Source organism: Bombus pyrosoma, linkage group LG6, assembly GCF_014825855.1.
Source record: "Bombus pyrosoma isolate SC7728 linkage group LG6, ASM1482585v1, whole genome shotgun sequence".
NCBI lineage: Eukaryota > Metazoa > Arthropoda > Insecta > Hymenoptera > Apidae > Bombus > Bombus pyrosoma.
Window position 1 is genome coordinate 105,654 of NC_057775.1, and position 24,935 is coordinate 130,588.

At 36.0% G+C, this 24,935-nt stretch overlaps 1 protein-coding gene and 1 long non-coding RNA gene across 4 annotated transcripts in view; one reads left to right on the forward strand and one right to left on the reverse strand.

Moving 5' to 3' along the window:
* The window catches only part of LOC122568823, a 77,233-nt gene extending 52,522 nt beyond the window's left edge, over positions 1 to 24,711 (forward strand). For all 3 annotated transcript variants that reach the window (XM_043729024.1, XM_043729026.1, XM_043729025.1), the window contains 4 exons: positions 4,213 to 4,440; positions 5,586 to 5,837; positions 12,864 to 12,994; positions 20,844 to 24,711. In XM_043729024.1, the coding sequence (XP_043584959.1) occupies positions 4,213 to 4,440; positions 5,586 to 5,837; positions 12,864 to 12,994; positions 20,844 to 20,954 (722 nt within the window). In that variant the 3' untranslated portion in view covers positions 20,955 to 24,711. The remainder of the gene's footprint in view (positions 1 to 4,212; positions 4,441 to 5,585; positions 5,838 to 12,863; positions 12,995 to 20,843) is intronic.
* LOC122568826 lies at positions 4,360 to 7,260 on the reverse strand. Its single transcript, XR_006317209.1, has 3 exons — positions 7,139 to 7,260; positions 6,936 to 7,041; positions 4,360 to 4,483 (listed from the first exon to the last, which is right to left on the reverse strand). It is a non-coding gene; the product is annotated as an uncharacterized LOC122568826 (long non-coding RNA).
* Positions 24,712 to 24,935: the final 224 nt, after the last annotated feature.

Below are 24,935 nucleotides of genomic sequence, written 5' to 3' on the forward strand. Positions count from 1 at the left end.
TAATAATCGAATATATGTTATTATATGATATTATATGAAAAAATGTACAATGTAGAAAATGTAAAACGGAGATATTGGCAGCTTTTCGAAATAGATCCGTATCATTGTATCCTTATGGAATTGAGGCTAGAACTTTCTAGGTATTATTCCGATTTCGTTCGGCGTATTGGTCAAATTTTTGTTGCTGCTAGTTTATTCTCTCGTTTGCATAAACTTATCGGGAAATAAGAAAGACACAAGAAGTTTCAGCGTGAAATTTGCATCGCCTTGGGTGCACGCTAACGTTTTACAAGTTTCTCGAGGAATATGAAATCAAGTGACCCAGATTGCGATTGTTTGCACAGTTATGCCGTGACGGTATACATTTCGCGACGAACCGATAACTGCCGAATTTCATTAAATTATCGATAAAGAATGTGTTTGGTTATTCGAGTCGCGAAATCTAGTATGTACGACACTTGAAAATTTAACAAGGAGTTTGTTCTGCTCTACCTTACGGAGTTCTAAAAGAATTTGTTGGATGCGAGAAGGAAACGTACCACCGTATCAGATATTTATTGAAACTGGAAGAATTATAAATTCCATTTGGTATTCCGATTTAGACACATCATGATGTTAACTTCAATTGAATGCCTTTTATTGATTTTATTTTTTACAAGTTTTACTATAAATCTGTTAATTTACTCGTATTACATATTTTATAATATAAAATACTAGGTAAGGTAAAACTTGTTAGAGTTTTGTAATAATTGTAACGAGTAGATATCTTAATATGTATAGGGCAATGTGTATCCTTAAATTTAAAAAATTATAATTGAAATAAATTTTTCAATATATCCTCCAATATGCAGATTAATTAAAAAGATTCAACTCGACTAAAGTTATTGTTTCCAACAACAACCCTGTTAATAATGTGTTCACTGAGAAGAGATTGCAATTGAAATGTTGCGTTAACGCAGCGTTGGCCATTAATGGGTTAGTCGATACTCGAGTCGCTTATTCCATCGAGGATGCAGTATTGCAAATCTGCAAGATTCCCCGTCAAGTGACCCGATTTCCACGGTGTTCGCCTCCACATATATACACACACACACAACGAAATCCTGGAGTATTCTATCGAAAGCCGTCCAGCGTTGGAACAACGTTGATACACCGTGGCGCCATGCAGAACCGTCACGGAACTGATTCTCGCAAATGCAGTATCGATACGTGTCGTCATTAACATCCACGATTCATATATTATGCAGACGTGGAGAATAATAGGAGCGAACATCTGCTGTGGACGATAATGCTTGGTCGACGTTGTCGTAGGGTTGAGATTGCGCTCGACGCGTATCGACGCCTCGGTTCCGTTCTTGCCTCCAAGGCAACCGATTAACGCTGACAGAAACTCCCTTGCCTTCCAGCAACTACGCGTCAGCGAAAATCCAGCTAATTGTAAGCGGATTAAGGGATTCGCGGTATCATATCGATGATCGATGCACGGCTTTGAAAATCGTTCTCCGGAGAATGGAAAGTGAATCAGCTAACAGATTGTCTACTGCGTTTCGTTCATTAATGGTATTGGTATTTAATACTTAACTTTCGGGTGGTGAAGGCAGGCTCAATACTAACTTACAGTGATGGACGTATACGTAGTATGGTGGAAAAATCATTTAGGACAAACCCGATGAACTACAGTGCAGGTAAAGATGAAAGTGTCGGAAAGAATGAGAAATCCCAATAGGCCATGTGGCCCAGCAATACGTTCGTGGCCCTATAGGAGAATAGGTAGTTGAAAAAAGGTGTACTTGACCATTTTAGGTCATTAACACGTCTACATGGTCGGAGCACTAAAACTGGTATAAAAGGGTGTTTTGGTGGAGAAATTTAGTCAGTTGGAGTAGGTCATGAGTTGCGAGTTGTCGATTATCGATTGCGGTGTGTTATTAGTTGCGAGTTGTGAGTTGTGAAGTATCACTTAGAAGTTGATTAGTTGTACTAATTTAGTTGTTTTAGTTGTATTACATTACTACATTATGAAATAGCTCTTTAGTTAAATAATCATAGTTTCCTGTTTCATCATTGTAAATAAATATATCAAATAAATAAGTCACTATAATTCTGGGGGCTCGGGACAGGATTGAACAAAACAGAAGACGAACTATTTAACAGAACTATTCGTGTAGTAATTGTGAAATTGAGTTGAAATTGAGTCGAATCATTATCCATGAGCGAAGGATTAAATCGCCGATGTTGAAGAAAGGTACTTTGTTAACGATAAGTTGACGCGAATCGGAACAATGAAAGTTGCGAAGTTGAAAGATGAACTCAAGAAAGGAAGATTAAAAACAAATGGTAAGAAGAAAGAACTGCAAGATCGTCTAAGAGCTTTCATTGTCTTGGAAATTGAGCACGGTGAGGTCGAAGAAGGCGAAGAGGAAGACGAAAAAGACAAAGAGTGTGATATGTTCGAAACACGCGTTAGAGTCGACAGTAGGAGCGCACACGTCTTAACATTCAGGGACGTGAAAGAGTCCATGAGCACATTTAGTGGTGATAACAATGTCAATGTGCAAAGCTGATTGTTAGAATTTGAGGAAGTATGTGACCTTTGTGGGTGGACTGACCTGCAGCAAGTAATATACGCGAAGAGACTTTTACGCAGTTCGGCAAAATTGTTCGTCGACTACGAAAAGTGCTTTAAAAGTTGGGAAACGATAAAGGAAATGTTGAGTACCGAATTTACGCAAAAAGTAGACACGCACAAGGTGCACAAGGATCTGTCGCGTCGAATTCAGAAGGAAACCGAGACATACCAGGAGTATGTCTACAAAATGTTCGACATAGCTAAGCAAGCGAGTATGGAGAGTTCAGCCGTGATAAAATATATCATCAACGGAATTTGTGACGAGGAGATCAACAAAATAATACTGTATGGCGCCAAGGATGTTCGAGAATTAAAAGAGAAGTTCGCCTTGTACAAGCCCACGAAGGAAAACGCGAAGACGAAAAGCAAGCGAGTAGAAGAAATGAGGACGAATCGCGACGAAGCTGCGCTGGTGCCGCGGTGTTTTCTATGCGGAGACAAAACTCATCTAAGTGCGAACTGTCCAACGAAAAGCAAATGTGCTAGATGTTTCAAATGTCAGGAGTACGGACACATCGCATCGAAATGCAACAATCTGACTAAGTTCCCTAAGGATGCGTGCAATATGTCACAGTCGTTACAGACGGAGCGTTGTAGAGACGTTAAGATCGAAGATTGCTGAGAGTAATTGTACACTCGGGGAATTTTCGACGAATGTTGTAATAGATGATGAGTCGTACGTTATGATGGTACATGTAATTTCGGATACCTTGATGCAACATTCGTTGATCATCGGCACAGATTTTCTGAATACCGTTGAAGTAAACATAAAGGAAGAAGACATCTCTATTCATAAAATAGAGGGCAAAGATCATAATAGACTTCCGGAGGTATTTAAAATAGAAGTAAAGGCACACGATGTAGATTTATCACACGTTACGAATATCCCACACAGGCAAACTATAGAAAACCTGATTCAAAGTTATAGGTCGCAGAAAACATGCGAGGTAGAAGTTGAGATGAACTTAATATTGCAAGACGATCTCCCCGTTTATAAAAGACCGCGAAGGTTATCTCCTTGAGATAAGCTCGAAGTCGATAATCAAATCAAAACGTGGTTGGAAGACGGAATGATATGCCAGTCCCAGTCTGACTATGCAAGTTCGATCGTGTTGGTTCAACTAGGCAGAAAAATGGTTCAACTAGGATTTGCGTCGATTATAGACAACTGAACAGGAAGATAGTGAAAGATAGATATCCGCTACCTTTGCTCAAGGATCAATTAGATTTATTGCAAGGCTCGAAAATATTCAATACGTTAGACTTTAAGAACAGATTTTTTCGCGTTCTCATCAGGGAAAGTAGCAGGAAATATACGGCATTTGTAGTTCCCGCAGGTCAATATGAATTTCTTAGAATACCATTTGGATTATGCAATTCACCGGCCATTTTTCAGAAATTTATAAATGCAGTTTTCAAAAAGTTAATCACGACAGGGGTTGTGCTAACATAACATGATTTATATATATACATACTTAAATAATAGAAACTTGGAAGAAACTGAAAAAAAGTATTTCAGTTCGTACAATCAAATAATAGAAATTTATATTTTTTATACCGGTTTATTTTAATGTCTCTTTCAGATATAAATAACGTGTCCTGTCCACCGTTGAATCCAGAGGGCCGAGGATATTTAATGTGTTCACGTTTGGCAACGCCAAAGCCATGGAGAGGTAGACGAAGAGTAGCCAATAGACCAGGTACCAAGTGTTTCTTGAAGTGTCCCCATGGGTATCAGCTTCATGGAGAATATGAATTGACTTGTCGATCGGATGGTTCATGGGATGGGCCGAAACACGGCGAGTGCGTCAGTGAGTAAAAATATTAATCCAATTGTTCCTTTTTACTCTGTTCCTAGATACATAAAGATAATGTAATTTTTCATGTATGGGATAGTATGCAGAAACTAATTTGTTAAATTTCACACCATTTTGTGTATTTTTTAACTAATATTATTGAACACCACTGTGATTAAATACACATATGTGTATATTTCTTAATGAATGATTAAATAGTATTTATAATTCGAATTAATACCGTTTTGATGATGAATATTAATTAGAAGTCTAATTCCATTAGCTAAATTTACTTCACTATATGAAACTGACTTTATTAGTAATTAATAAATAATATATATGAGTATTAACAATTTAAATAACAACGCAGTATTAAACATTTGGATCTTCATACGTACTTAATGTTTGCATGGAATTATCACAGTCCAAGTCTTTCTATTATATGTGCTAACTCAGATTCTAATTAAGTTAGCTACAGACGCGAAAGATGTACTAATGTACAAGTTAATGCTCACAAGTACAAGAAGATGTTCTTAATAATAATTTTAATGAAATTAGTCCTTTGAAATATGAATATATAAACGAATTTTTAAATATATTTTAAGTAAATCTTGTCAACGTAATAAGATTATAACAAATTGTAATTTAATAATTTCAATCGTTTTCTCAAATTACTCAAAAGAACGAGGTGTGCAATTATTTTGTCATTTTTTTCTACTTATTATTATCTTTATTATTATTTTCTATACAACTATTTTCTTTTTTGATGCTCTGATATCCAATTAATTTTGCTTGCAGGATACTGCAAGTCTCGTTTAAAATGCCCGAAAAATGCTATAACATTTCTTGCAAATTGTCTTTTTTTTTTAACTTTTATCTAACCAAAACTTAATATTTACGTATATAAATCCAATCTAAACACTAAAAGATACCTCGTGTATATCTCGGCAACTAAACTGCAATTATAAGTAATATAAGGTAAACTTGGTAGACAAATATTTTACGTACTAAATATTATAATGGGTATACTCTGGATATTTTACATATTTTTGCATATTACGTGCATTCGTATTGCATATTCGTATCACGGTTTAATTATAAGTGAAATTGTAATTATCCTTTTCTTTGATACTCTGATCTGCAACTACTTCGTGTCGCAGGATACAGCAAACCTCGTTTAGAATGTCCGAAAGATGTGATCGCGGAACTACCGCCCGGACGAGACGAGGCCTTTGTGACTTTCGATCAGCCGTCGACGGATCTCGATTGGTTCCGATATGTTAGGTCGAAACCCTCCTGGGGGACCAGGCTAGAAGCGAATCTAACACCCGGCATGCACGAGATCACGTTTTTTGCGAGACACCCGGTATCGAAGAAACAGGCCAGCTGCGTGTTACGCATCATTGTCAAAGGTGATTAATTAATACACGTGCATGAAATCAATGCGTGACATGTAAACTTCGCGATGATAATCGTTATTGATTATCAAACTGAGCTATTAATCAACGAGGGTAGATCTGCTCGTAGTCCGCGTTATCGGTGAATGGAATCAGGAACGATTAATTTTCCGGGGTTAAGGAACTGTTTCTGACAACATGCAGATAGTCTTCGGCGACGTACCGTTCTGGTTGCAAACATTAGTTATTCAGCGGTTCTGTGTTTGGAACGTTAATTATGCTTTCCGCTTCTTTAAGTGTTAATACAATGTTTACTGATTGCGAGTATAAGGAGTCGCAAAAGTATTCGTATTTTTTTAATCGAGTCGATTTCAAACGATGGATATTTTCTTTCGAAATACGTGTTTGAAAATTCGTACGAATATATTTTTTATCTTCATTATCGTTTTGAATACTATTCTATTATTCTACATTAACTTAACCAATGAAAGCCAGGAAAATGTTCAAGTTAAAATTAGTTAGTACAAAACGTACTGACATACACTATTAATAAAACATTTATTACTATGATTTTTGAAATAATTATTACAAATCTTAAGGCACGGAATTAATTTACGCGTAATATATTTGCATTTAATTAATAAAATGGGTACTACAGACATTCTGCACACTAAAGTAATTGTTTCATACAATACATCAGTCGTACGATTTGATGCCTTATATTACACGTAAGGCAACGGTACGTGTCTTTACATAAGCCTTTTTATTTGAACCAAAGAATTGTAAAAATCCTCTTCTGCATTATCCCACATTTATATATATTATACATTACAATCATTCTGTATCAATACGTTTTAGCTTCCATATTTAAATGCCATTTATCAAAAATCGTCTATACATGAAACTAGACTTTTAAAAAACTTCTCACATTATCATCATCGATTTCATGTTGCAATTAAATTTCTTTAAAAATTCGATTACTTTTAAAGTTCTGTCCAGAACTTTCAAATAACTGTCTTTTTCATTTCCGTTTAATTAACCCATCATTCACTTTCACCGTGTATCGAATAAAAAGAAACCGAAGGAAAAGGAACTAAATTAAACGGAACTTACCCCGCGAAGATAAACTCAGAAATGACGATCTCAGATATGGGTGAACCTCAAACTTTAAATCTTCCATCTTTTGCCTCGAATCCATTTGGTAAGGAGAAATGATGTTCTAAGTGAAGAAAAGAAGGGAATGTATTTCTGACGAAAAACCTATTACGCGAAATAACCGTTCAGCCGCATTTTCTCGTGACTTAATGCGACATTACACGTTTTCGTGTCGAGCGTGTCGCTCGTTTTAAAAGCTTCTGCCATGGCAGTGGCTATTAACACAGTCGTCTGAGACGCACGAGAACGCTGTGTTCTTCCACTCGAAAGTACTGGACGTTGCCGTTGACATTCCAGCGTGGCGTCCTGACGCTCCACATCCTGACATTTCTGTAATTCCGTAAGGCAAATTACAATACTCACATTCCAGGTCTAAATTATAAATATTCATTGTTGGATTGCAGTTTTTTATGCATTTATTTAATCTTCAAATACTATCGTTGAGTTATAGATGATTATAGTGATTGACGTTAGGTTATTAAATTTCAAAGTATATAATTTTGTTCGGTATTCTATTCTCATCGTGACAAAGACTATTAATAAAATGAAATTAAATTAAACATAAATATTAGGTAATTAGGAAAATTAGGTAATTTAATTATAAATGCAAATGCGTATTTTTGTGAAATATGGACAAAAATTTTTTACATGCTTGGATTATATAAATTTGCTTTTTAACACTTTGGCATCTTGCATAAGAATTTACGAATGTTTTGCACATCTAAGTTTCAGAATATATACAAAAGCATGTAAAGTAACCTAATAAAAAAATTAGTACATTATGTAGATAAGTGCTTATTTTAAAGGTATATATCTTGTAATTTCTATACATCTATATATAAGCCATTTAATGTAAAAATGGTAAAAATGGTGTGTCAATTTTTTGTCTATTTGGTTCAACATCACATTACGAAAGCGTAACCTTTGCTCTGTTTTGTGCAGAAGTGGTGTAAGTATATCTTCATTAGTTTCTCGGTGGATAGCAGAATAAGTAAGAACCTTTTTTGATTTACACCACTTTTACATTAAATGGCTCATGTGTATATACATACATACATTTTTAACCTTTCTTTACATTTTGTAATATAATCATGACAATCGAGTCTCGGACCACAGTGTTAATAAAATTTCAAAATATTTTATGTAACGCACATTATATATTAAACAAAAAAAATATTTATAAGTACTCAAATAGCTTTGTGAGTCACTATAGTTATCAACATTTAACAGAATACTTTATAATTTTGACTCGATAGATCATTAAAATGGCACTGCGCGTTGTTAACAATAAGACGCCGCTGACACAGAGGTCGAGATAGAAATTTTGCATTTGCCACTCAAATAAGTGTTCTTCCTTCGTCTGCTGGAATCCAAGCTTCGCGACGGTTTAATTAAATGCGTTTCCGGAATAGGGTTCGCCACAATGCTGTATAATCTACGGATCGTTGCTCGTTGCCCCAACGAATTAGATTATTCGATGAATCCCCGAGTGAATGCTCGACTGATTCTTGCCGGAAACCGCTGAATCCCTAAACGAAGGAAATTACTCGCTGTTATCTTACTCCAGTTGTTTTTTTATTCGATGTCGGGATTTGGATTTAACGCATCCGACGAGATATCGAACAGTATCTCGTCGGTGTAACGATCTACCACGGCGAACGATCGAAGAAATGGGGCAACAAATTGGGGTGTTGCCAGGCGAGTTATGTTGATTGGAATAATTAGGGGGGTAATTTAAACGGGTTAAGGTTTAGGGGGTGAAACGTTCAAATTGTATGATCTGCGTAGGAGGAATAAATGGGTGGATATTTTGGTAGATGTGTAGGCTTGGCTTTAGTGTTCTTGTGATCTTTTAGTCTTACTAAGTTTCTTTTGTCCCACATATGTTTTTACATGTCGAGTTTCGTTTGACCCTTTAGAGTCTAATTGTATTATATATTCGTCCAAGAAAGAAACTTTTTGAAAATACAAATCATTAATTACATTGGTAAAATTTAGAATAAAATTGAAAATGTACACAAAAGTTGATATTTAATGCAAGTTTTGAATAATTTTATAATGAAATCCAGTTCGTATATTTACAAATGATTAATAAAATTCTTCCTAAAAATTTTTTACCACAATGTAATGACAAATAAAATAACTTATAATTTATGCCACATTCAAATTATATTATATAAGCATATTTTCTTTCATCTCTTGATACTTAATGCACTATACTCTACGTTTTTAAAATTGTTTATGGTTTGGAAAGAGAATATTGTACAAGTACAATATACTGGGATTATTATTTAATTTTTTTCTTTTGAACTTTTTTCAAACCATTGTTAAATGCATTTAGAACGGAGCCATTCGAAGAAATAATAGAAGTTAAATCAGAATCGTATTTCGTCATTGTCGTGTTTTTCATTCACGATGCGTACATAATTAATAAAACGTAATTGTTAAATTGCAGCTAACAGTTTTGAAACATTAAAAAAAATAAAAGCCACGTTCAATCTATATTATACAAAGAAAAACTGGATACAATTTTACTCTTCATTAAACTTTTTCCTTTCCTTTGTTGAGATAAAAATGTTTTTATGTCAAAGGAATCTACCTCGCAACGTTGGTAATTAAATATGAGATTGCTTGCGTTTAAAAGAAAAGTAGGATATAACTGCCGCTTAATCTGTAACCTACATTACTCACGATAATCTAAAAGATATGTTTAAAGCTATACGCTAAGAGGAAGATCATCCTTTGCTTCTTTGTGTTCGCATTAGCAAGCTTCAAATGTAATTCAGTGCACGCGAGCGAATGCAATTTGATCTGGCCTTATTAATTCGAAATTAATATCATTTCCAAGTAACCAAGACGTGGCGCGTTATCAATTTAATTGTTTTCTCTATTTAAACTAGTATTTGGATTCGTATCCATTTGCAACTAGTTGTTTTTATCCAAGTTAAATTAATTCGGTTTAGTAAAATTGAAATTATTGCCATAATATCGCGGTTACATTCCGTACACATACTATATTACACATATTTGAATTAAACGTATTTGCTTAACTAACTCCATCCTAAAGTTGTATTTATTGTTTTCGTGACAGTAGCTTTATTAACACGCTGCGGGTATTTACGTAACTTTATATTTTTATGAATATAATTAAAAAATGGAGTCTAGGTAAGAAATTATTTTACCTACTTTGTATGTTTGCATTTAAGAAAGTAGTGCAGCTGGAAAATACACTGGTTCACATCATTGCACTTGTGAAGAAAATATGGCTGTAAAATTGTAGTCCTCGTTGAATCATTCTCGTCTTTCTAGAATTTTTTTCCCCTAACATTTTATTCTAATTTTAGGCAAAGAAGAGTTTCCAGTTGCGTGAATCACCCTTTGTGTCGTCATGATAATATCACCAAAATAGTGTTTCGACCCTTACAAAAACACTTGAATAGGCGGATGCTTTCCGGATAAAAATCAGTGTATTATGCGACCATTTTACAGGCCCTTACAAAGGCACTATAGGAAAGTCAGTAGTCGGCTACTAATCAAGAGCTCTTATTTAGGAAAATCCGTAGAAATCCACAAATGAAATCTCTCGGCAACTGCACAGCTAATTCTCATTCAACACTATCCATCGTATAGCCCAAGATTAATTCGGCGTATGGCAACATAGATACCCGCGTACATCGACGATTCCCTTTCTAAAGCAATTAAACGCGCGTTTACGCGTTAATGCTACAAGCGATCTTTCCACAAATGTGCTTATTCCTTTTCAACGTGCAACAACTTGCTTCAGTTTGATGCAAATTGTACGTGAAACATAATATGCCAAATGTTTCGTATTCCGTGTTCGTATACTGTTGTTTCTCCTATATATAGCCATCAAAGGCAACGGTACAATTTCATTTTCGTATTACCTAGTAGTATTTTCATATAACTATGATACTATGAAAATAAAATGTAGTATCTAATAACAAAACGCTTTATTGGTAAATAAGGGTATGTTCAAATACTTTTTGTAGCCACAATAACATATCCTCTCCATATGGTGCCAAACATTCTTCTTTCAAATTTTTAACATTCTACACCAAGTATTCGCCATTCACACACCTATCGCCCTCTTTCAAATTCACTTTACGTGTCTGATATTCTCTCTCGGCTTCTTCTCCAAATTCACTTCACGGGTTCCAAATTTTCTTCACTCTTTACTAACTTCACAAAATTCTATTACCTTGCACAATGCTTGCATGCATTATCAGCTTCTTTTCCATACAACTATCGACCTTCCATATGCGACGTTCGTAACCGATCGTTTCGTCAACGAAATACGCAAACTTTCCGCAAAGTAACGCACAACGATCTCGACGCAGCACCCTCCACGGAAACTAATTTACCAGAATTAATTAAACGCAACCGGATGAAGTTTCCACTCGTCGAGGAGTCAGTTTCTCTCTCGACCATGGAAAGAGTTTTTAATCATAGCCCGTGATTTATTGGTCAGAAGCGGGATGCATGTTCAGCGTTGATAAAGATGGAACTTTAAAGCATGGCGATTCACTCTAAACAGATATTTGTAGTAATTCCTTTGGTGAAAATTTTAATAATGTAATCGCTATGCCATGGCCATAGAGATTAATAATGAAGTCCTTGTAACAAGTATTGATTTTAAAACTGTAGAAGTTGCTACCAACACGAAGCAATTTATTGCTCGCACAACGCCATGATGGTTCTGGGTAGCTTGCACGCTACATTAATGAGGTGCAGCTGTGTTTTGTTTGGTACACGGTTATTAACTCTTTACGATTCGAGCAATTTATTTATAAGCTTCTTTTCATCCCTACTGGTTTGTATCGAATAAGTTATTTTCGAAATTTGCTTATAACTTGCACGTGTTTCTACATTTTTCTAACTATAGAGAATAGTTCTATAGTTTAGAACCGCAGTCTACTAATGAAAAATTGAAATTTTGATGGAAATTTTGGCAAATGGCGTCAGGAAGAAAAGGGAGGAATGGAGGGCAGAACGAAAGGAATATTCAGAATATTAACTTGTCGACATTGGAGAACTCCTCGCGTAATACTAATGTACCCTATAATAATCGTTAAAGACTGTTATTCTGTTAAACGTTCGGTAAATGCTCTCGCTTAATTGAAACAAGATGAAGTTTCGTAATTGAACTTCGCGTTACTTGTAGGTGCTGCCATTTAAGATATGTAACGAAGTGATTATTTGCTTTCAAACTGCGCAACTTTAACTAAGATCGATTTTTCCTTTTGTTTCCTTTTCGACTTTTTAAACAACTCGTTCGTATTTGTTTGTACTTTCTATTCAATGAATTTTGTACGATCTAGTCGAGTAAAATACAAAATTTGAATGAAACTGAAGTATATTTAAAATTAAATAACTTAATTCAAACTGTCGTGAGACCTACTAACCCAATAGTAGATGTAAATTAATTTAATGCTCAAACTACAGCATCATCATTGAACATTTTTTGTAATATCCACTATATTAATAATGAACAATATATCTCCATGTTATGTAATCTTATATGCAAATTTTCAAATTCGACTTTCTTAAAAACGAAGTCTCCAACGCAGTTCTGTTGTTCTTGATTTTTGTCTTACTTTAAAATACATAAAATCTTTCTGATCCTATTTGTACCATGAATTACGGGCCACCTTGTACGCACAGGAGCTTTCTAAGGTTTTTGTGAGCCACTGTATATCTTCCATAATCATAGAGGGAAGAGTAAGGATTTGAACTTTAACATTTCGAAAAATCACGTCGTCCGCGCCCGTATCCCATTATTCCTTTTTGTTTTATAACTCACTTCAACCGAGTCTTCTGTCTCTGAACGAAGAAAAGGTCCTTTGATTGGATTTTATCGTATTTTAGGCGGTGAAGCGCCAAAAGTTAAAGACTGTCCCAACGACATAGAGGTCACCGGAAGAAATGGGACGGCAATCACGTGGACCGAGCCAATTTTTACGGACAATGTGAAGGTGACCCGGATTAGGAGCAACGAGGTCAGTATTAATTATAAAGCACTTAATTTCTTAACGAAGTTCGATTATATTGCGATTGTCGAATGTGTGTCACGTTCTTAACGACCAACGCCTGTTGGTGAGGAAACTATGAGTTCTCTATAGACTTTGGACTTTATACACTGCTTATGCGAGTCTATTGATGGAGAAGCGTAATGCCCATAACACGTAACACTTGTACAGTAATTTATTACTTTTCCTGTTTCTTCATTTGATCACCGATGAAGAATGGAAGATTAATTTGTACGTTTTATAATTGATAGCGATAAATAGATGTTTATTTTCTTTTACTTTCACAGCTAGATGCAAAGATGTAAAAAATCTTGCATAATTTGAAGTTCCGAAATGTAGTTTATATGATGCAAGACTAGATCGTATATTAATAACGTTCTATTTATCGATTTCTGATTTCATTTATTTCGTCCCAATTTACTTTGTAATGGCGTGAAAGGTTTCTCGTGTTTGGCAATCGCATGAATCTCGATCTATGTGAGGATTCCATGCAGCATTTATTAATTTTGTATATATCTGTCTCTATGCATGATACATTATAAAAAATTCCATAGTTCCTGAAATCTTTCCACGATCGGCATTAATTTCGAATAAATGTGCTCATTCGAAATGCTTTTGTTTAATAATTGTTAATTATACGTAATTTTGAATTTACTACTGCATAGGGTAAAATGAGAATAAAAAACAATTTTTAAAAAAAAAGAGACAATTTTTTAAATGTAGAAAGTTTCTGTAAATGATTCTGATAATCTTTTTTTCTTTTATGTTATCATAAATTTCAGTGCAATTCATCTTTTTTTAGCTCATTTTCATTTTCCTTTCACAACGTTGATATCGTATTGGTATAATTCAGATTTAAGTCATACCGTCTACAAAGTGTGGGTTATCTTAATTTCGTAATATCATTTGGAGGGAAAATTTACATAAGAAAGACAATTCAAGAGGAAAGAAGAAACATTAGAAAAAAGTAAGGCCAACGAGCCAGGCGTGCAAACAGAAATCTCGGTTCTGAAATACTCTTCTCCAGCGAAATTACGGCGAAGGGTTTCTTGCTGTAGAAAGCACCGTTTCTGTACTTCCGCCGACATACAGGAATTTCTAAGGAAATTTCATTAAAAGAAGAATATCGTACATTTGTCCTTTCTTATCCATTGTTCTCTTTGAATAATTAATATCGATACTTCAGTTATTTAACTTTGTATGTAAATTAATGTTACATCACATAAATTAGTTGTACTGTTTAATGAATTGTTTATTCGTATACACTGTCTACTACTGGAAATTTGAATACCTAGTATTTAAATTTCTAATTCTGCGTGTTTTAATTTGTTCAAAATAGGCCATAGTGAGTATTAACCGTGGGAAAATACATTTTCATTTGCTTAAATAATGATAAAAGAGATTCAACGAGGCAAAAAGAATAAATATTACAACAAATTGTAAAGAACAGAAATTTGTTGCTATGCATATAATGCATTTTTAGCAAATGATTTTGAATGATATTATTAGTGAATTGAAAGCAGACAAAGTTTGCAAAAATATATTTGCAGAAATTTGTATGAAATAAAAAAAGGCGAAAGGAAAGTTTAGAAAAATTGGAAATGAATAGATCATAGCGCAAACAAGAACAAATTTCAATTTTCATTATGGTGTTACACAAAATCATGGTCGTTGTGGTCGATGTCGATTCGGTCCGGTGTATCAGTTCAAATTACTCGTGCAAACTGCAGAAAGTTTGTCGAGGATTTAAACCGTGCGAAGTTTGCACGGAGAACGACCTATGTTTCCATGCAAATATCGTGTAACAATTTTGTTTACAAACTAGTTCGTGATGGTAAGCTATGTTTCACGGCTACATTGTACGGAGAATATGACGCTGCCTTATAAATACTGGCTGCTCTTTACCTTTTTACGTGCATTCTAAACCTCTTGACGTGCTTCAAGGCAGATCCAATTGAATTAAACCGTAGTTGAAATGAAAGCAAATGACAGCACGCAGTGGTACAAAAATATTAAAAAATGTACCTTTATCCCTTTCAGAGAATTAATATTTTTCTGTGAAAGTACTGTGAAAGATGTTATTGAATATGTAAGCACATAAATATATTTCTGCTGTTTTTTATCTGTTATTTTAATGTCACTTTATGACTAAAGAGGAATATTTTAATATAAAATAGCCAAAGTCTATTAAGTCTAAAGAGGTCGGATTGATAGCTCGTCTTCGCACTACCTCAAATTTTCTCGTACCAACCTCATTCTCGCTTTTCATTCGCTCTTTAGAACTCACGCTAGGCCCTGTTTCTTCGACTCTACGATTCGTACGATACTCTATACATCCTACGAAAACTTCATCGCAACCGATTCATCTAATAAAATTTTGCTCATTACGACGGTGTCCTCGAGACAAGCACTCGCGGGAACTACAACTGCCGCACCTTCTCTACTATCCTCCTCAATAGGAACATGAGGTGATCCGTTTCCTTTTTCAACTACGATCGGGTTTGCAAGGTCAGATTGAGATTGATCTACTACTTCGTCTGGCTGCATTTCTATATCGACCTTCAACACCTCCGGGAGTCTATTGCAATCTTTTTCCTCTACTTTACGAATAGAAGTATTTCCTTTCTTTACGATTAATTCGACAGTATTCAAAAAGTCTGTGCCAATTATCAACGAGCGTTGCATCACGGTGTCTGAAACTACATGTATCGTCATAGCGTACGATTCGCCGTCTATCGAAACATCCGTCGAAAATTCTCCGAGCGTACGACGTCTTTCGGACCCGATACCGCGAAATTCAACGATTTTCTGACTTAATCTGGGCGCTCCTATTTTTACATACTGGTCCGCTCGCATCAGAGTTAATTCGCTCTCGGTGTCTATCAGCGCCCTCAATTCGAAATTTCCAATCTTAACGTCTTTACCACGCTTCGTTTCTAATAATCGCCACACACTACGAACTTTTTTAAGGGACTCACTCAGGTTGTCGCACTTCGATGCGATGTGTCCGTACCGTCTACATTTAAAGCACTTGGGTCCTCTCGACTTGTTCGGACACTCTGCACACACGTGTTCTTTGTCGCCGCAATTGTAGCATCTTATCTTCTTCGCTATATGTCCAAATTGACTGGGCTTCTCGTTGTTTCCGATCTTGGCCGGCTTCGCAATCGACGTTGTTCTACGACTCTTCTGTTCCTAAAATTTTGTTGTCACTTTCATATCCCTTTTCATGGCTTCGTACTGCTTGAAACGTTCTTTCAGCTCTTGCATGCTCCTGGCTCCGTATAACGTAGCCTTATTCGTGACCTCATCAGGAATACCTTGAATAATATAGTCGATTAACAACTATATATCGACTCTTCCTTGTCCCGCAATCTCACGCATACTGTACATGTATTGCTGCAAACTCTCGTCTGCTTTTTTCTTCCTATGCGCTAACTCCCAATATATCTGCTGGTCACTCACTACGTTTTCAAACTCATCTTTCAGCGCCTTTTTTAGCTTCGCCCAGGACTTCGTGCATCGTTCTTGTCGCACAAAAGCTTGAGCGGAGCCTGTGAGCAGCTTCTTAGCGAAAGCTACCATGTTGATGTCTGTCCAACTACACACTTCTGCCATTTCTTCAAAATCTTCCGTCCACCGGTTTATACTCAGCAGATCATCCCCGCTGAATTTCTCTAGCGAGTCCTCTACATCTTTGAGCGTTAACACCGTGCACTTAGGTTCGTCTTGCCTTGGTCGTCTTATCCCTGGAGTTACCCGAACCTCGCCGTCTCGATTATTGAGGTCGCGATTTCCTGGAACATTGACGTCTAAACGGTTCCCAATCACGCCAATCTCATCGTCGTCGTCGTCTTCCAAACTGTCATCATCTGGATCGTCTTCCCGTGCACCGTGTTCCCGCTCTAAGCGTAACGCAGCAAGCAATCGCGCTAGCAGCTCGCTCGTCCTGCCCGCTAATCTCAGCTGTCGTCTTCTCAGCTCGTCTTTTAGCTCAGGTATTTACATCTGAGCCACCTTCTCGTCAATCAAACCTGCTACTCCTGCCAATCGTTCGTCTCCAACGTTTGCCATTTTTATTTTCCACCACTACACGAACTTCAACGGTCAACGATATCGTCTTTTATCGCACCGCGCACCGGCAAATTCAAAACTAGCACGAATAGTTCTGTTAACCGTTTCGTTTTCTGCTTTGTCTAATCCTGGCTCGAGCCCCCAAAATGTAATATCGCGCGGAATATACTATAATTATATCCTGATATTTGTGATTTAATGATGATATATTTACAATGAATGGATTGTACAGATGTTGATTAGACAGAAGAACGATGGTTGTTTAACATGAACTAGTCACAATAACGCGCTATAATCTAGGCACCTCTCGCCACAACGGATCCAACGTTCTCTCTCACGCGGACCACACTCTCTCGACAACGCTAGCAACACTATCTCGACAACGCAACTCGCACTCTCTGACTTCTCGATTGGCACTGACTGCCTCCGCATCCCCTTTGTCTTTTCTTAGACCCACCACGCACGTGTTCCGCAATCGCTCGTAGCCAGGGTCACGTAGGGCCTTTTTACAAAACTATTCAATTGAAGGACCGACGACACATTGATGGGCCATGGGCGCCTCGGCTCTCGGGACATTGTTTATGGTTCACTCGATATCTCTTAGGCCCTTTTCCATGATACTATATGAAGAAGATGAAGAAACACACATTTAGCTTTAGGATTAAATTTAAAAGCAAAAAAAGTAGATGTAGCTTCTTCTCCTATAGTCTTTATATTTAAAATTGTTTAAAATTTCTAGTAATTTTAAATATTACCAGGCGTTTTAAAACTAAACTTTGCCAAAGAATCATTTGAATACATGTATGTACATTGTACATACAACGGGACCCAGAAAAATGTTGAACAATTTGTTGTTAGGAACATACTGCTCCTATGAAGATAAGTTATAAATGTCTTATTTATATTTCCTAGATCAGGATTTCATGAATTAATCTTGGAGAAGATAGATAAAAAATAACAATGTTTATTCGAATAAATAATGATTTATTTGGAGTTTATTTGAAATGAAATTTTTTCAAATCTTCTACAAAAGATGATATACATACGTTTCTATTTTCAATTTTAATGCAAATTTCATATCTCCATGGGGAAGAGGTAAAAGTATTTTAAAAACTTCTGAGTTTATTGTGAAAATATTTTATTGACGTTCTGTACTTTGCATTGATGTGCAAAATTGATTTATGTTAATAATTTTTTATTTATTTTACTGATTATTTGTCTATGGGGCTTTTTGGATTATTTTCTATCTATTTAATGAAAAGTCATTTTAATTATCTACCAAACTAAATAAATTACTGTACAATATGTAAGAATTGCCTTTATTTTACGATGCAAAATACTAAGATATTGAAAAATATTTGCTTTTCGTATGGAGAAACACACATGCGACTACTGTACATTTAAAACAATACTCGTCACATTTCAATTTCCTGCTGTACAAACTTCACTAAACTCGGCAATAACATGCAAACCACTTTTGCGTGATACCATTCCCATTCAACAAGTTTCATCGGATCCTACGAAACTTTCAATTTAGGAAGTTGGAATCTCCAAAACACCTTAATAGGATGCTATTACGATAGGATACTGGCGTGATAATTATGCCACTGTACTATTACATATGTGTTATGTTCAGGCCAATGAGTTTCTTTAAAAGAAATCTTTTCTGTTGCTTCTTCCAAACGTTTCCTTTCCAAACTTCTTTAGATATCTTTTTTTTTTAATTATTTAATTTGTACTTTACAATTTGTCCAGCTGGACATTTGGTAAATTTTTCTAACTTAATTGCTAAATAACATGTGGATGGCTACCCCCAGCGGGATACCATCTTCGAGTTTGACTATTTTATTTCATTAGTGAGGTCAGTGGCGTGTTTTCTTTTTAGTCTTTTTTCTATGAAAGTTTTGCTCGCTTCAGCAGCCAGCTGGTTTGGATGTGTTGTCGTTCTTTCCTTGTATTTTTCTGCGTAGCTGCCGATTTTTCCTTTGACCGTTGGTATTTTTAAGTCTTTGCGTATATCCTCGTTTCTGACATACCATGAAGCGTTGACTATTGTTCTCAGTATCTTCGATTGTAGCAACTCTAGTTTATTTATGTGGCTCATTGCTGCTGTCCCCCATAGCGGTATCCCGTACGTCCAAATTGGTTTTATTATCGTTTTGTATATTTTTAGTTTATTTTCTATGCTGAGTTTAGAGTTTCGATTAGTTAGCCAGTACATCTGTCTTCTTTTCATCCGTATTTTGTCTATAATTGATTTAGTATGTTGTTTCCATGTAAGTTGTGTGTCTAAGTGGAGTTCTAGGTATTTAACTTGCCTTATTTGTGTTATGTACATGCCATTCAATTGGATATTTGCTGGTTTCCGTTTTCTTAGTGTAAATGTAATATGATTGCATTTACTGGAGTTCACTTTTGTTTGTTTATCTTGTAGCCATTTTTCTATTTTTGTGATGTGCCCTTGTAGTAATGTGACTGCTGTTTCCGGATTAGTGTGCCTGACTAGTACAGCCGTGTCGTCCGCGAATGTCAGTATTTTGCTGTTGGTAGTTGTTGGTATGTCGGCCGTGTATAGTATGTATAATATTGGTCCTAAGACGCTTCCTTGCGGTACCCCTGCCTTTCTTTTTTTTTTATTTATTTATTTAAATTTTACAATTTGTCCAGTAGGACGTTTGGTAAAATATTATAGCTGTAAATATAACCCCTGCCTTGATGTGTTTTGCTTCAGAATGTACATCCTGTATTTTTACTACAAAGGTTCTATTGCTTAGGCATGATTTGAGTAAGTAGTGGATTTGTTTCGGGAAGTGTTTTTTGATTGTTTGTAAGAGGCTTTTATGGTTCACTTTGTCAAACGATTTCTCAATGTCCATGAAGAGGGCTGTACAGTATTCTTTCTTTTCTATTGCTAGTAAAATTTCGTTGACGAGCCTGTGCCTTTGCTCTATCGTGGAGTGTTTGTTTCTGAATCCAAATTGGTGACCTGATATTAATTTTTCTTTCTCTATCGTTGGTTTTAGGCGTTCGTATATTATTTTCTCTACTATTTTGGAAAACACAGGAAGTAGTGATATTGGTCTGTAAGATGCAATTTGGTGTGGGTTTTTGCCTGGCTTAGGTAACATTATGATCTGTGCTAGTTTCCACAGATTAGGAAAGTAAGGGCTAATACATGTTAGCGACGACGGACCATCGTGTCAATACAATGATTAGGATAGCACGCCGCTATTTAGCCTTACGATAATTTATGTGTAGGCCGAGGAGTCAGTCAGGACTCGAAGTCGCCGACCTATAAAGTGTCAGTGATATGATTGTTTAGAAGACGCGTGAGATAGTTTACGGGTGGCAAGCGATCCGACGTCGTATTGCCAAAGAATAGAGACTTTGTGGAAAGGACCTGGGGAAGGGATTGATCCCCTTTTGGTAAGAGGACTGTGAGAGACCGACCACACGGCACTTACCCCAGACGGCGACAAGTTTCGATAAAATCCATTTTTAACATATACATACGTATAAGTACTAGTCAAATTTTGAAATTCGAATTTCCCGAAAATGAGATCTCCAATGCAATTTGATTATTCTTAGTTTTCCTCTTAGTTTCAGTTCTATTTGTACGCTAGAATCTTTCTAACCCTATTTGTACCATAAATTACAAATTACCCTGTACTTCTTTATTCATTTTATTAATTGTATTTTCTGCTATGCGATACTCATCATTCGACGTACATTTTTGTCGTTTCAGAGTCCAGGCCGGCGTTTCGACGTCGGTGGTCATAGAGTAGAGTACGAGGCGAGCGATGAAGCAGGTTGGTCAAGCAAGTGCGTGTTCACCGTGGTCCTACGTCAGGAGTGAGTCGCGAATTCTTTAGCGATCAAGTAAGCGCGAGAACGAGGAAGGAGGGGGAGGAACGACGGAGAAAAAGGAATCCAGGTGAAAGGGGGGCAAAGGTAGCGGACCGGAAGAATAACGATAAGGTAATATAAATGGAAATGCTCTGGACTCGTGCAACGTTCCCTCCGCGTGCGTAATGGATTCCGTTTTATCCGGAAGGTTAAACGCGGATGAGACACGGATATCTTCTCGTGGTACTCGTTGATACACACGCGAGTGCGTGTACACGGAGATGGAAATCTCTTGGTTTGAATACTGAAAAGGGCTTGTTGGAAATCGTCCTTTTGAATGGAATTCAAAGATAATTTAATTTTGGAGAATGTTTCGAGAAATGTTTCTCTCTTGTCTTTTTTTCACTGAGCTTGGAAAAGAGCTCTTACGCTTGCTCTTACTTTACATTTGCCGATGATAGTTCAAAAAACAATATAATGGGTATTGTTCTCTTAAACTTTATTTAGTTTAGTGTTCCAAATTCATTTTCGGGAAATTGATAATTATTATACTTCTCATTGTTTGATATTCTATGTCGCATAATTTGTGCGTTGTTATTTTTATTCTAGTGTATCATTAATAATAGAATTGAAGTCATTTCTTAATTACGTAAAAAGTGGAAATTTGCCTTGAGATTTTTATACGAAATACTTCATGTATACGTATGTACTATAATTTGTATTTAATTGATCTGTTAAACTTCATCTAGTTTAATTTAGCTTCAAATTCATCCGTAGAAAATTGGTGATTATTATCCTTCTTCTTATTTGATATTCTAAATGGTATAACATTTACGTTGTTACCTTTATTACAGTATACCAATAATAATAAATTCGAGATCATTTCTTAATCTCCTAAAGAATGGGATTTTTACTTTGAGATTTTTGTACGAAATACTTTATGTATACATATACATATACGTGCTATAACCTGCATTCAAACAAGAGAATCTCTAACAACAACTCATTTTTGTAATTATCGCTACATATATACACGCAACATGTAGTATTCGAGGTATTCCATTCGAGTAAGATGTCTCGTCGATCATCACGATTGACTTTTCACGGTTCGGAACGATCCACAGGTTTCCCCATTGCACTCTCGTCTTTTCTTTCTCGCGTTTCTTTCACGTTCCGATCTATCGTGGCCCGCACACGGTGTACCCTGCAGCAAATCGTCTAGAATCTAGGCCCTAGATCAATCCTTCGACCTCCACCAGGAGGCTCGATTCACTTATTACATACCACGATCACGATTACGATCACGATCGACACACCATCTAGGAGATCTAGAAATTCGAGGAAATACGCAAGCCACTCTCCTCGTTGCTACTTGTCGGTTCGAACAAAATTACAAGTGATGGTTGCGTGACTAGCATACGCGATAAACCAAGGACAAAAGGGAAAAGAAGAAGGAAAAAGCGGGGATATTATTTCGAATGGCACCGACGGTTAATCGTGATGAAATTTGGCGGATATTATTGGACAAGATAGTAAATATGAAATATAAAATCCTAACTCCGAGAAATCATATGTACAAAAAGTATTAGCACGTTTCCTTATTTGCCAATAAAGCGTTTTTTATCAATTGCTTACTTTATCATCTTACTTTCATAACATCAAATTTTTATGGTCGTATGAAAGTAAATGATACGAAATTTAATATATTTGCGTTAACTAATTAGTACGTAAGTGTTGTAATAAATACAGTGGTATGCTAATAGTTTTTGTAGCCACTGTAATTGATCTAGTGACAACATTTTCGCCACAAAAACACTCAATTCCAAGCCAAACATATACCGACATCTCTTCTCAAAAGAAACTGGCCGTTTTTCCTTTCACCTATTGAGCATTTTTTACTTTAATGATATATTTATTCCTCATTCATGCTTACATCGTTATACTGATCACCCAACATTGCGTCTATAGCAGCGAAGATCTATTACATATAAGGACATGTATCTTCCGAACGTCTAGTTTCTCAAAGCTAGGATTTTATATTTCAGATCTAATATCTCACCCCGTGTTATCCACCAAATCTCATCCCGATCGGTTATCGGTGCCTTTCGGAAGTACAACCAAGAGCGGAACAAAGGGCGATTTATCGGCGGTCCGTAGATCCGTAGACGGCAAAGAGTAGGGAAATCTATCGGGAGTTCTATGCAAATCTGGAATCGGGCGTGCGTTGTCGTTGGTCGAACGAGTTTCGCCGATTACCAGGACCTGGTCGAAACACGCATTGCAGCGGACGCGGCGATTTTACGTTCGTTTCTTTTCACGGGACAACGATCGCGAATTTGTCGAACGAAACGAGGTTCGATCCGCATACAACGAAACTCGAGTTGACCCTCCACCTCTCCCCGTTTCGGCCTCACGCGGAGTTTCCGTGTTAATCGTCGATCGTCGATTAAAATTTCGCCAGGGACGGACAATGTCCGTGCCGGTTAAACGAAGCCGGTCGCGATTAATTTTGAAATTGGACGCTTCGTCGAGTGTGTTTTCACGCGGCTTGCAGCTGACAAGCCGGAACAACGATAGTTTTAATCCCGTTCAGCAAAGAGAGAGAGAAAGAGAGAGAGTGTGTGTTAAAGGGCGGTCTTCGGCTGGTCACTCGCACGCCGATCGGAAAACGAAACGGATTTATGGAAATTGCAAAGTTCCCAGGTTACGTCAAAGCCCGTCGAATCGAGTGTGCGCGAATTATGTGTTCTATTGGACCGAGAACCGCGATTAACGGATAAAACGAAACGTCTTTTAATCAGTTCCCGCGGCCATGCTTTACGTTTCGGTTGGAATATTTTTGAACGTTATGGTTCGCATCTTGTTTCGTACGTTTCTAGTTTTCAATCAACTACGATCCCTGACAGAATGGTTTTGATTAAACGCAATAATATCATATATTTATTGTAAAACTGAGAAAGATATCGAGACTTTGATGTGAAAAATTAAATAAAATTATTATATATATCTATTTTGTTCACTTCCGTTTCTTAATACTAATAGCATAAATAAAAATGTGTGCTCTGTTAAGCGATCCTTACTTTCTCTTTTGTTTTAAGAACATGTATCTGATTTGATTTTGTTTCAAGAACATTTTATATTCGTAAAACGTAAATATTTTTAGTCAATCTCGTATTATTACGTTTGATCAATAATATTTTGCTATGGGATTGCATATTTGTATTTTATTTCTAACTTCATAGTACATTCATTTTTCATTTAAGCACTTTATCGGAGAATAAGTTATTCATTCTTTTTACTGATTTACAAAGTATTTTTGTTCCGCGCAGACTGTGACTACGTGTAATTTCAATTTTCCAATTTTTAAAATATTTGTAATTATTAGTTACACTCTGCACATGACTTTTAATATTTTCATTTTTAAAAGCACTCAGTTTTCCAGGATTAATATTGTTTAATTCAATCTCACAAATATGTTTCTACAATTCTTTAAAACCCATATTTTCCATTAGTACGTAAAGTTTCTGTTGAGCGACCGTAAAATAAACATAGTTGTGATTTTTCGTTATCTTTCTCGAATACCATGATATTTAATTTTATTATTGCAAAGACGTCGAGGGGATTCGTATTTGCATCGCTATTTGTTTGTACGATCTTTTTCTGGTATGTTGTTCGTAATACCTATACGTAACATGCACTACTTTGTCACAAATTGTTATATAAATTACATGTTATATATTTTTTTATAAATTAATATTATACTTTCAGTAGTTATTAACTGTTAACAGAATAATTTAACGCTATAATAGTATTGCGTCGTAATTAATAAAATAACGATCAACAAATATGTAAACCTACGTGCTGTATGATTAAAATGAGAAATCATTAACAATGAAAATGGAAAATTTGGAAATTAAAATGAAATAAAAGATTAGAAATTACAAATTAAAAATGAATCCATATATCGATAGTAATCTTTTCTTATATGTTG